Genomic DNA, 13,075 nt, shown 5'->3' with positions numbered 1-13,075 from the left:
TTCCAGGTCCCAGTATCGGAATAATGAACTCTCCATCCAGGTATTCATTACATTGCGTCTCAGCAAAACACTGTTTAATCCTTTCCTATGTTATTACTTTGGCTTCTGCTGTACTATTCAAATCTAATGATGGTGATTTGTAGAGTGACCTAGAATTCAGTCTACATTCTAGGTCAACAACTTAATGACTTCACTCAACTTCTTTTCACACTCTGAACACCATAGTTAAAACAAAGATTTGAAACTGGTGGCATTCTAATAGCCGAGGCCCGGAAAATGGAGAAGTTTTATGCCTAGGCCTTAGATGCCAGGTTGTCTAGGCTTCTTTAAGATATTCTTTGACCTTTCTAAAATGATTAACTGAATGCAAAGTGAATATGCTAGGTGAAATGCTCTGCTTCAGTCGATTTCTTTATGGGTGGCAATTTTTGTGGCAAGCACCATGCGAGCTCAATTTCACGCAGGTGGATCGTTGAGTCTGCATGACCACCCTTTCCCAATTTACATTTGTAAATGCAAACACACCTGATTCTCTGTTTCATGTTCCAAGGGACTATCCCAGAGTGCGAGCCATACATTCAGTAAACCCATTAAAAAGAATGACATGAGCGATGGTGTCCTGTATGAGGAGGTGACAGATGAAGAGAACGAGTGATGAAAGCACAGACTTGACTTTAAATACAACCCCCTCCAGGAGTCAAGGTTAGCTTCATATAGAGAAGCTGTCAACCCTGCGTCCTGAAAAAGGCAAAGGTATGTGTGCGCGCGTGTGTGTGCGTGCAAATGCATGACAAGCAAATGAAGACAAAAAAAACAAAAAAAGTGTGACCGAGAACAGGAAATGGGAACCAGTCAAAGATGACAAATTATGTGCTGAACTTTCTTTTATGTCCTCCTTCTCTTACTGTGTGGATATGAGTGTGTGTGTAGGAGGTTTTTGCATCTGTGCGTGTGAATTAGGCACCACAGGGACTAACATGCTCTTTATTTGTGCTTTCCATGCTTGTTCTGCCACCCACTTCCAATCCGTAATGCTCTTACCAGTGATGATGGCCTGCATGAAGCTAACACCAATAGCGCCTGTGGTGTTAAATGCGTGCTCCAGCCTTTCTCAGTCTATCTAATCACCTGCAGCAAATGCTTAATCACCACCAACAAAAGGTGCTAGGGCTGCGATTAGACAGAAGGGCATATTCTCTTCAAATACTATTACATCCAATGGAAAGATGCAGGTTCCACAGGCTCTGCTCACTCAATTTCTATTGCATTGTCTGTTCAGCCTGGATTACTTACACAGTGTATAGAGCAGCTACAGGGTTCAAACCATGGAAAAAAACTAAAAACTGACAAAAATGGAGATGCATGTTGTTCACTGGACAGCAGCGATATACACTATACATCTGAATGTTTGTGGACACTCCTCGTAATGGACGCACTCCTCTACATAGCAGTGCAGATGCATACACACACACACACACACACACACACACAGCTTGCCTAGTCCCTGTAGAGAAGCATTGCCAATAGAATAGGACTCTCTAGAACATGAACCTGTTGACACCATGTCTAATGCCAAGCGTGGGCCCTGTGAACAGGGTTTAGGAATGTTCCAGGTCTGATCATCTTGTACTCATCGCCTTCTTGGTACACAATGAAATTCTCTTCACTGTCAGCTTTTGTGACTGGTCATGGAGGGAGCAACACACCCTGAACACATCCCTGGTCAGTGTTTTATACAAACACACATCACAGCTTGAAGCAAATGAAGGGTCTTGGAGTTCCCAGTGTGTTCCTCATGCTTTAACTCAAAGGCCAGTAAAACGGACCTTTGAACGAACGGTTTTAAAATCGGCTGTATTATATGAGGCTTGAATAGTTTCCTCCAAGAAGCAGAAGTGATATCTGATACATAGTCTTCTCTCTCTCTCTCTCTCTCTCTCTCTCTCTCTCTCTCTCTCTCTCTCTCTCTCTCTCTCTCTCTCTCTCTCTCTCTCTCTCTCTCTCTCTCTCTCTCTCTCTCTCTCTCTTGCTCGCTCCTACCTCGCCCGCCCGCCTGCTTGCTGCCACTGATTTGGTGCCAGTTTCAGTGCAGTAATATGCTGGATGACTTTTTCTTTAAAAGGAACCTGAACTAGTTCGCTCATTACTCGTCTGTCCTGCGCGCCCTCCCTTTCCTCGTATGAGAGGAAAGACACACAGCATCTGTCAAGCAGATACAAACTAAAGAGGAAGAGTTTGACAACTCTTAATTGGAGTTGTAAAAAAAAGGAACAATGACATGAGGAAAGAAATGTTTAGGAGAGAAAGGGGAGATAAAAGAGAGAAGCTAAAAGAGTGACTGAGCACAGCTGTTCCCATCCTAGCTTTCTTCATTCTTTTTAAGGACAGTGTATTCCTCCTGTCCTCGTAACTGGGCCAGGCAGTGTGCATTTCTTTGCTCTCACTGAGAAGGAGGAGAGCTCTCATATTTCTCTCTAATTACTACAGAGAATGCCTTTAAAGAGAACACATCTCCTCCAAGCTGGCAACGCATCCCACACTGGAGACGGCCTTTAGGGGCAACGGTTTGAATAGAGCATTAACGAGAAAAGGAAGGACTGAACTGGAGTTATGAGCTTTTCTATGAGCAGAGCTAATATAATTCCTGATTGCCGTGATTACTCCAAAACTGGAGTTAACCCACCTGTTTGAAGCTCCCCCTAGCACTAGGGTAAGATAAGGACTCCTCCAACACATGGGAAGCCAGCAGAGCAGCCTACACGCTCAAATGAAAGGACCAGGTCCCCAACTCCACTGCGCCAGCTTACAGACGCCTGTACCACCTGTAACACCTGAAGAGAGCATGGCCAATTGTGCTCTCTCAGACTCCGGCTGCTGATGGCAAAGCTACATGCCTTGGGATTCAAACTTGTGACCCCCAGGCCATAGTGGCTGCATGTTAGACGTGCTTAAAGGTAAAAATCTGGAAAGACTATTTATGTATAATTAAAGTTGAGTGAGAAGAACCTTTAAATTGGTAAAGAACCTTTGCGTTGACTTCTTTATGGGGCAGCCTTGGCCTGAAGGCTAGGGAAGTAGGCTTGGGACTCAAAGGTCACTGGTTCAGTCACCCGGACAGGCAGGAAGTAAAGTTTGGGGAGTGAAGGAACATCATCTTCTCCTCCCTCAACATTCACAGCTCAGTTACTCCCTGGTTGCTGAGGTGGCTGCCTCTTACTCTGTTCGCTAGTGTAAGTGTGTTTTCGCTGCCATAGATGGATTAAATGCGGATGTTGAATTCAGTTGTACTGCCTTTCAGTGGCTATTAAGTGTGCTTTCCATCTTTCAGCCTCAGAAATGGCTCTTTATGGATCCTAATTATTTATTTATGTATTTATTTTATTCTGAAGGTATCACTCAAAGAACCCTTTGTAGCACATGTGGTCTTGAAAATGCAAAACCAAGCAATTCAGCCCAAAACTAGAAGCAAAATGGAACTGTGCAGGGCTCTGTAATCCTGTTGAAAATACAGCTTTCCTCAGCTACGTATTTGCAAGCCTCCCCATTTGTCTTTAGAAGATGTTTACACAATTGGGAAAAAGCCATATACACGTTTATTTGGCTTTTATCATGATGGCTACATGATGTTCTGCATGAGGTGGTGGAAAATGTCCATCTTTGCTTGTTTGGTGAGTGTATCTGGTAGGTTGAAACTAACTGGAAAGTGGAACACAGAGATAACAGGCTTGCTAATCAGTTCAGCTGATGAGTATATGCTCCTAACGTAGGCTATCATAAATGTATATTTTTAATAGCACTGATCCATCCAGGTTGGTATTGACTATGCTAAGATGCGTCGGTCAAGGTTGAGGTCATGTACCCTACAGAATCTGTACCCTCAGCAGCCACGTTTGTGCAATATACCTTGCAGAATAAACGGAGAAATGCTCCAAACCGACTAAAATGAGTAAAATCTTTGTACATTGACCAGTTAGGACTGTTTTTCCCTTCTGCTGTTAAGGCAGTATGCAACTTAAAAGGAGGAGCAGTGAGTCTTCTGACCATCGTAAATCAACATGGTTGAAGCAGGTCCAGACAAGTGACCTTCCTGCAAACAGCCTCGTTCTTAGGTTATAGCCTAAATAGACAAGAGCAAAGAGACTTTACTGTAAACAGTCTGGTACACAGACTGTTGAAGCATAGCACTGTCTGGGAATGATAACGGTCTTAACTGAGAAGATAATAGTCTTAAATAATAATATTATGAACCAGGCGGCTTAGGGTCCACTGAAAGTGATACTTAAACTATGTCTGCGGTGTGCCGGAAAATTTTGCAGTATTCCAATAACCGTTTAAGATGGTTAATGTGACCAATTACACATGCCCTCCCAGCTTTGGCAGGCACTCTGTAATAAATGACTTCTCCATTTGTCTAAAAGTCACTGACTCAGAACTGCCATGGACTCTCTTCCACCATTTCACCTCTGAAATTACTGAGTAAAAAGACGAATAATCAGTAGAGATTAGCGGCGTGTGTGTAATGTATGCCCTGCGGTGCCTGTTGTAATCGCTTTATCTGCTTCAATCTCGGCACGTAACTTAATTAGCTATCAGGATGTAGCCTGTGCTACCAGCAAACCCCAGAACAGGCAGTATGCCTTAACCTCCAGGTAGTGTAGCATTAGCTGAGTGGCTAATTCCATTACGCTCATTGTTTTGGTGTTTGATGCCAGATTTGTTCGTTAGTATGATGAGGAGGAACTCGTGTGAGAAAATGAGGAAAGTGAAAGAACGATCCAGACAGAACAAGATTCTTCTGTTAGCATCTTTAAGATCTATGCTGGTCCTGAGTTCATGCATTTAGGCTGTTTAAGAGTTATTTGAATGGGTCTTGATTATCTAGACTGGGGGCAAGAGTTCCAATACACCATGAATAGTGTTCCTAAACCCCAGTGCACAGACTCCTAGAACCCCATACCCAGATTTGTAGAACAGTGTACTCTGAGATCCCTGTACACATTTAGAAACCCATTGTCCGAACACTATGGACATATTTCTGAAATGTATGGTCATTTCTAGAGAACTACTGTATACCCATATTTCTAGAAACTCCAAGTGTCCTAGAACTCATTGGACACATTTCTGCAATTCCATTTCCAGATTATTAGAAATCCCTATAAAGACTTCAAGGATCCCTCACCCGGATTTCTGGAAGAAATAGACTTCTAGAAACCCATTGTCGGATCATTAGAACATCTTGCACAGACTTTTAATATCCCTTGCTCAGATTTCCAGAACTCTATGCCTAGCCATCCTTCTAGAATTCATTGTCCAGATTTCTAGAACCTCATCCTTAGATCTCTTTCTAAAATGAATTCCCCAGATTTCTAGAACCCCACGCCTAGCCTTCTTTCTAGAATTCCTTGCCCAGATTTCTAGAACCTCAAGCCTAGCCTTCTTTCTAGAATTCCTTGCCCAGATTTCTAGAACCCCATGTCCTGATGCCTAGAACTCCAGTGCCAGATATCTAGACATCTAGAAGATTTCTATTACCCCATGCCTAGACTTCCCATTCCAAGTGTGGCACTGGAACTGTTGCTGGCCTGTGGATCTGTACTGCATGAACCCGCTGTTGGGCCTCTGTCCAGCTTTCTAATGACGTGATGAGTCACAGATGCTCTTGAGTGGTTGATGTGGCATCATTCCCCTCCATTAACATGTTCCCTCTCTATTTCTCGTTTTCTCTCTCCCACACTCGCTCTTTCTCACTTTCCTTGTCTCCTACGCTCATTTTTGCTACATGCACACACATACACAAAGATCCCCAATCTGGCTCCTATTTCATGAGTCTGCCCTCTCGTCTTGTTCTCTTTCGGCGTCTTCCTGCTGCCACTGTTTTCCTCCCGCTTTCCTTTATCACCGTTCTCACTGACCAGGCTGTCCCCTTGTCTTTTTCCTCCTCTCTCCCATGCGTTATTTCTTTTTTCTCTCACTCTCTCTCTCTCCTCATTAAAAATGTGTGAGTCACAACTCCCTCAAGGGCTCTCTGCACAAGTGTGTGTGTTTGTGTGTTTCATAAAAAAGAGTGTAGGTGTCTGAAAGAAAGGCCTTGTCTGACTTGCAGACTTGTTTTGAGTCAAAATGTCAAAAAAAAGCAAAAAGAGCTTTTTGTTTCCTTGCATCTAGCTGCCTTTGATAGACTCTTGGGCTGCTCTATAGTGTTTATCATTATTACAATATTGGCCTTTGCGTTGTTGGTAATATTGCAATCGCCTGCAATATGCATATGGACCCAGGCAGTCAATTTTGTTGTGTGTGTGGATGTGCTTCTAGATCTGGCGTAGTTTCATTGAGTGTTTCTGTCTTTGTTCTGATTAATCAAGGCATTCATGTGATCCATCAAAAGTAAATGATTTTGTTCAAAGTTGTTCATACAGATCTGTCTTCACCAGTGAGTTTTAAATGGGTATCACTTTACTTGGATGGTACATCATAGATGCTCACCTGACATTCAATTGAATGCCTAATAAATTCAACCAAGCTGAATGTAAATGACTGTTGAATGTAACCATAATCTTAATCCCTTAACACTGCAAAGCTTATAACACACTAAGGTGTATTACTCAGTAACTACAGGGACTTCTGTACAAACTGGTGGCTATTCTTTGGTAACAGAAGTTTGTAAAAACTCTTTTGGCCCACCAGCGGGCCCTAGGCTGTTTAAGGGGTTAACTTTACCCATTTAGAGTTTGTTATAAGTTAGATTTAAGGTCTAGGTTAAGATTAAGGTTAGGTTCAGTTCAGGTGTTAAGGTTCAGTTGTATTGAATACATATTCAGTTGAATGTTAGTTGAATGTCAGGTAAGCGTCTATTAGACCTCGATAATGGACCATCCAACAAAAGCTAAACGTCTCCAGTGTTTTAATAGTCTGATGGAATGTCCCGCAGGTAATAGTCAATTAAATGAATACATTATACACGATTCCTAATTGAAGTCATGCTGCTTATGCATACTCACGAATGCCACTCAACTCTATGCTGTACCTCCGTAACATCAGATGTAGCGGAACAGCCTTGAAGCGCTTCTCCTTGTGTAAATCAGTCATAAATAAGAAACCCTGATAGATTCTACACCCTTCAGATGCCTTGAAGGCACATCTTGGCTGATCCCAATAGACATTATATCTTTGTAATTTATGTTCCTGATACCGGAGTAATTTATGCTCTATCAGGGCTTGGGCCAACATAAATAGCTTTTGCTCTTCAATCGCTTTGGATATGAGGTCGTGTTGATAGGTGTAATAATGCCTGTGGCATTTAAGAGACAGCTGTTTGTGAAACAAGCCTGCCTTGACAGAGACAAAGAGGCCATTGGTGCTAATCTCCAGTTTCTCTAAGACAAGGGTAATAGTATACACTTTACATAACAGCTATACACTGTATTACAGTCTCTCTGACCTTGATGCTGAAGAATTCTTACCGAGCTTGTCTGACTCAGCAAAGTCTCCCCTTACACTAGCTACAAATCACATGGTATAGCTTATAGCAACAGCAAAGCTAATGCTCCATTGGATCGTTTTTTTTAATCTATCCCTTCCATGGTTTTCCTTTACTCTTTCCTATCCTATCTCTTCCTTTTCTTTCCTTTTCTTTCAGTTCCTTCTCATTTCCTTCTTTTTCTTTCCAAAGCTTTCTTTCCTCTCCAGAGTTTCCCTTTTCCTTCCAGCTTCCCTTTCCTTTCTTTTCGAATCTTTTCCTTTTCATTCCTTTTCAAAGTTTCTCTTGCATTAAGAGTTTTCTTTCCTTTCCTAGCTCTTCCATTCCCTTTCTTTCCCTTCCAATCCCTTTCATTTCCTTCCTTTCCAAAGGTTTTCTTTCCGTCCTAGAGTTTTCCTTTCCTTTATAGTTTTTTTCCCCTTCCCTTTCCAAATCAGACTTCTCAGAAAGGTCATTTTGTGTTTCACTGCCGTTGCTAATGAAAGAAATGCCTTGCTTTTGAATAGTTACTAGAGATACAAACCATTTCTCAAACAGTGGAGAGACTTTAACAGCTATCCACTCTACAGAAAAGCTTGGCCAAATGCAGGGTGTTAAAGCCAATATCAGCCATCTCGCCTTTAAAGCACAGAATGGTGAGGCCAGCAGATTTTGCTGAGTAGAAATGTCACACCTCTGCGGACACACATCAGAAGCCCTGCTCTGTCCATAGACTCTGCTGTTTCCGTGGTAACTCATAATGAACAAAAGGGGAAAAAATCTACATGGTGTGAAGACTGTATAGAAAGCAAATTGGGCCTAATGCTGGGCAGTAGCAGCTATTATAGAGACCTTGATGTTGCAGCGGTTTACTCTAGCCTGAATTCCAAGATATTCCCAAAAGTAAGATCACAAATGATGGAGAATAAGTCAGTCAGTTTGTTGTAGTCAATCAAATAAATGTAGGGATCTACAGGACTTGGTGAACTAATCCTATGGATGTTTTTTATTGTGAGACGCAAACGAATGATCTTGGTCAGAGTTCATGTTTCCACACTGCAGATACCTAGCTGAACTGAGATACTGAACTAGATACCTTGCTGAACTGAGACTGTAGTGAAATGCTATGTGAGTGCAACCCAAGCAACCGACAGTGTCAAAAGAAACAAAATTGATGCTGTTCATGAACAAGTTTATTGGTATATGGTATTATGTTAGTCCTTACAGAGTCTATATTTAGTACTGAAAGTTCCACTTAGTCACTCAGTAGTCTCGGAAGCCAGACTTCTGCCTACCGTCAACTAAACACGGCCAAAAACTGATTAATTTGACAGAAAAAAGGCTATGGGCTATTTAAAAATAAATGACTGTGCCAAACCATGTAGGGGAAGAGATGAAATGATGCATTTTAAAGGATGTGACAGAGAAGGCAGAGATAGCATTGGCATATTCTACCGAGTTTCAGGAGTAACTCAGCTTACTGTTCTTGGCTAACAGAAGTAGAGCCAGATGTAGTCTGTGCTGTTATAGCCAAACCTGCCTCAAGGTTGGACATGTTTAATGCTTTTCTGCTCATCACAGTTGTACAGAGTGGTTATCTGAGTTACTGTAGCCTTTCTATCCGCGCCAATCTGTCTGGTCATTCCCCGCTGATGATATATGCTGTATTTGTGATCTCTAATAGTTGTGACCAGCTAAATGCACAATAAAGTACAATGAAGAACCAACAAATGTTGCCCTACCACCATTTGGTGCTTTGGTGTCCAGCCTTGAGCTGATTGTTAATAGTTGTTCCTGCTTATCATGCTCTGCATATGCATTATTAGTGGCCTCTGATTGGTCATCAGCAGGACGTTTCCACGTTCAATTGCATTGTATGTATAGTTCATTTTTTTATTGTAAAGCTTGCAGGCTGCTATAATTCAGATTGCAGCGCCTGCAATTAGAAAATTGTGATCGCTTAAGTTGTGATTTTGATCAAAAAACTATTCCAAGCCCTTGTTTCTAGTCATATTTTGGGCCTCTTTGGCTATTTATTGGTAGTACTTTTGTGCTGACTACAGATTTGTTGGTTTTACTTCCAGTATGATACATAACCAAGCATAGTAATAACCACCAATTAGTAGTTCCAAATTCTTTCTACATTTCAGGGCTTAGCCAGATTTGATCAGTAACGTCTAGAGCAACATCTCCACTAAAGGCATGACAAAGCAGAGCTTATCACTGTTAAAAGTATAAGTTCCTTGAAGAACTTTTATTGGTTCTTCAATTCGAAACTGTGTAGGAACCTCTTATGGTGCTTTGAGGAGATTTCAAGAAAAAAAAAAAAAATAAATAATAATAAAAAAATAATATATATATATATATATATATTTTTTTTTTATTTATTTATTTTTTTTTAGAAGAAGAAAAAGGTCCCTTGAAGGTTCCTCAAAGCACTGTAAGAGGTTCCTCCACAGTTTCAAATTGAAAAACCCCTAAAAGTTCCTCAAGGAACTTATACTTTCAACAGTGTGCACTCTGACTCATTCTTCTCGGTCAGCCTGAACCATGGTCTTTTCCCAGCCCAGACACAATCGCTATGCAAAACACAAAAATACAAACAGCCAGTGGACATAGTTACCACAGACTGTAAACAGACGTCACATGACGTTACATAAAACTGTCAACCCGTTACATAATCTTTAAGTACAGGCTTTTATTCCTTGAGTACATAATTGCCTTCAAAGTTTTAAGATCTCATTTACCAATGCTAACAATAGAGGCCTTTGGTCAGTATGGTCATAGCAGCGCTGGCTATTCCAGTGATGTCATTTTCAGTTGTCCATGCTTAGGCTGGGTGGCTGTATTGGTGCATGCTGCTCTTGCGGTAAGTGGCGATTATGGTTGGTAGCAGTGTAGAAGGCTGGAAAGGCTCCTGGTTCTCGCCTCTCTCTTTTTCTCGATCTCTCCTAGAAGCTCTTGAAGGCCGTGCACGCTGACCTGTACTAAAGAGGAGAGGGGAAATTGTTGTGGCTCGAGAAAAGGAAATTACAGTGATTACTAGGCAATTTAGTGCTCGTGCACTTGTCCAGGTTGTTGAGGAAAGATTTGCTTCCTGAACGCATTACAGCTGTTTGCTTGAGTTTGATGGGAAACTTTAATCACCCGTTTTTGACCCATCCACCCAAAGCCCAGACATAACACACCATGTTCTGCTGGTTCGTTGTCTTCAGTGTAAAGCAGTGTGATATGGTAAATGATGGTAATGCACTGGTGATTTCTACAGTAATGTAAAGGTCACTTGCAGTACTCGGTCTGGGTTATAAAATTTCAGTACAGTACAGTCATTTCTAGAACACTAGTCCTAGCAGTGGGCTATAATGCTTGGTGTAGAACGTTCAGCATCGCAACAGTGAGCTAATCTGTTTCCCCAGCACACAGCGTGTCTCTAAAGCACAGCAACGCCTTTATTAAACAATGCTAAACTATCTCCATTCAGCTCGGCTCTCAATGGTTGACCGTCTTTCAGGCACATTGTCAGGAAGAGCAAATCGACCTCAAAATCGTCCTGATTCTCCTGTAGAGTGGGCCAGGAATAATTCCTGTGTAACCTGAGGTTTGCCTGGCCATCATGTTAGGACATTGCGACTGAGGTTGGGGGGTTGGTGGCTGGACCTTTTAGACATGCTTTCATTAAAGAGATTTCAGTAATGCTTTTTCAAATGTCCAGAGAAGTTTAAGGTGCTGCCTTATGAGGTCAGCACCAATGTTTTGCCAATTACCTGTTTTTGATGCACCTGTGTTTCTAATGTACAGCTCATATGCACTCAGGTGTCCTCTGTTTTGCTACATTGTGTAGAATAGTATGAAAGTATATACAGGAGTTACATGCTTTATTGATCACACAGCATTACATCTACATTCCACCTTAAGATCACACTGCAGTTACTTGCAGAAAGCCGGATCAAACTAAACCATGGTCCGGTTTGTTTGAAATGGTTTGGACTTTTTGACCAATTACAGGAAGCTGAGGCAGGCTAGTGTTGGTTTTGTGCAGAAAACCTGTCACACAGCGGTATGGGCACAACAGATTGCGCTTGCAATGTATTTACAGTAACTGTAGATCAACTCTTTATAGAGTTCTAAAGAGAAATAATAGGAATCTGGGGTAATCTGTTTGTTTGTGGCGTGCATGCACTTAAAGGGAGTTAGATTCTGGTAGGGAGGAAGAATTCGGCGGAAAGGCAAAACACCTGGAAAGGCAGTTCGTAGTGCAAGTCAGTGGTCAAGAACAGCTCACAGAGGTGATGGAGACTGGACATAGCAAAGTTTTTAAGGCCCTTGCTAAACTGCAGTGTGAAACCAAAACCGGACCAAAGTTTGCAATGTAACAAAACCACAAACCTTGGTTTGGCATTTTTAGGTGTAAAATGCCCCTATTCTCCCTTTTTACTCCCTTTTCTTCTTTTCTTTTATTGTGTTTATTTTTCCATTCATTTCTAATCTCTTTCTTTGTCTTTCTCCTTCTTTTGCTTTGTCTTTTTCATACTCTCTTCTTGTTCATTGTGTGTTTTTTTTTTTGTTTTGTTTTGTTGTTTTTTTTATCTTCAAGACTAGGCTAAGACAAGGTTTATTCCAAGTCTAAAAAACGTCCCTTTTTGTTCATTCACTACTAGAAATTTTACTATGAACAAATCAATCCATTATATAATATGCTTCACACTCTCCCTCCCTCTCTTTCTCCCTCTCACTCTCTCCCTCCTTCCAGGTCCCTATCAGTATGGAGTGTGTGCGTGCTCTGATGAAGCTCACCTACTGCCCTCACTGTAGGGGCGTGTCCTCAGCCAAGCCCTGCTCCAGCTACTGCAGGAACGTCATGAAGGGCTGCCTGGCCAATCAAGCAGATTTGGACACGGAATGGAGGAACTTGGCAGGTGGGCAAGACCGGTTTAAAGGGTCTCGGATGATGAAGAAGCATCCAAACGAGAATCAGAATTAGAATGTTAATCAGTGGTACTCTCTACAACGTCTTCAGAGTCGTCCCGGGTATTTTGCTATACTGTTAATAAAGAGTTAATAAACTGCTGGAGTAGTTGGTAGTAACCCCAGGTGAATGTATGTTTATAAGGAGTGTGCTTTTCCTCAGTGTACTCAGTTTTGGGGTAAAAGGACGTAATGTTCAGTGGTTGGGTGATCTGCTGCCGTTGTGGGCCTGCTTGTTCAAGTTCTGTATTGAAACTACAATACCATAGTGTCACGGTCACACAAAGACCTTGTATCTCCAAAAGGTCAACTTTACAGGATAAAACCTTCTTGACTTTCAGTGGATGTCCATGTAAAAAGATTATTAAAATGTTATTCAGAAAATATGGGTCTGTTCTTAATGAGATTTGACAGGATGTAAAGATCTACTTTAGATCACATTAGATCAAAAGAGGAAAAAGTCACATTAGATCAAAAGAGGAAAAAGTCACATTAGATCAAAAGAGGAAAAAGTGTATAGTTTGCTTAAAGATACAAGTTTGCTTGAATGATGACTGATATGCTGTATTGTTACATTACCAAACATTAGGACAATGGCAATATTTGATATTTTGTACATACTTACTGAAGCCACTAGCTATATATATATATATA

The 13,075-nt window shown here is 41.5% G+C and overlaps 1 protein-coding gene across 1 annotated transcript in view; it reads left to right on the top strand.

Annotated features, from left to right (window-relative positions):
* The window catches only part of gpc1b (glypican 1b), a 109,459-nt gene that overhangs the window by 87,952 nt on the left and 8,432 nt on the right, over positions 1 to 13,075 (top strand). The window contains exon 5 of the mRNA XM_072668612.1: positions 12,207 to 12,372. Coding sequence (XP_072524713.1) covers positions 12,207 to 12,372 — 166 coding nt within the window. The remainder of the gene's footprint in view (positions 1 to 12,206; positions 12,373 to 13,075) is intronic.

Source organism: Salminus brasiliensis, chromosome 23 (assembly GCF_030463535.1).
Source record: "Salminus brasiliensis chromosome 23, fSalBra1.hap2, whole genome shotgun sequence".
In the NCBI taxonomy this organism is placed as follows: Eukaryota; Metazoa; Chordata; class Actinopteri; order Characiformes; family Bryconidae; genus Salminus; species Salminus brasiliensis.
This window is presented reverse-complemented; position numbering and strand designations above follow the sequence as displayed.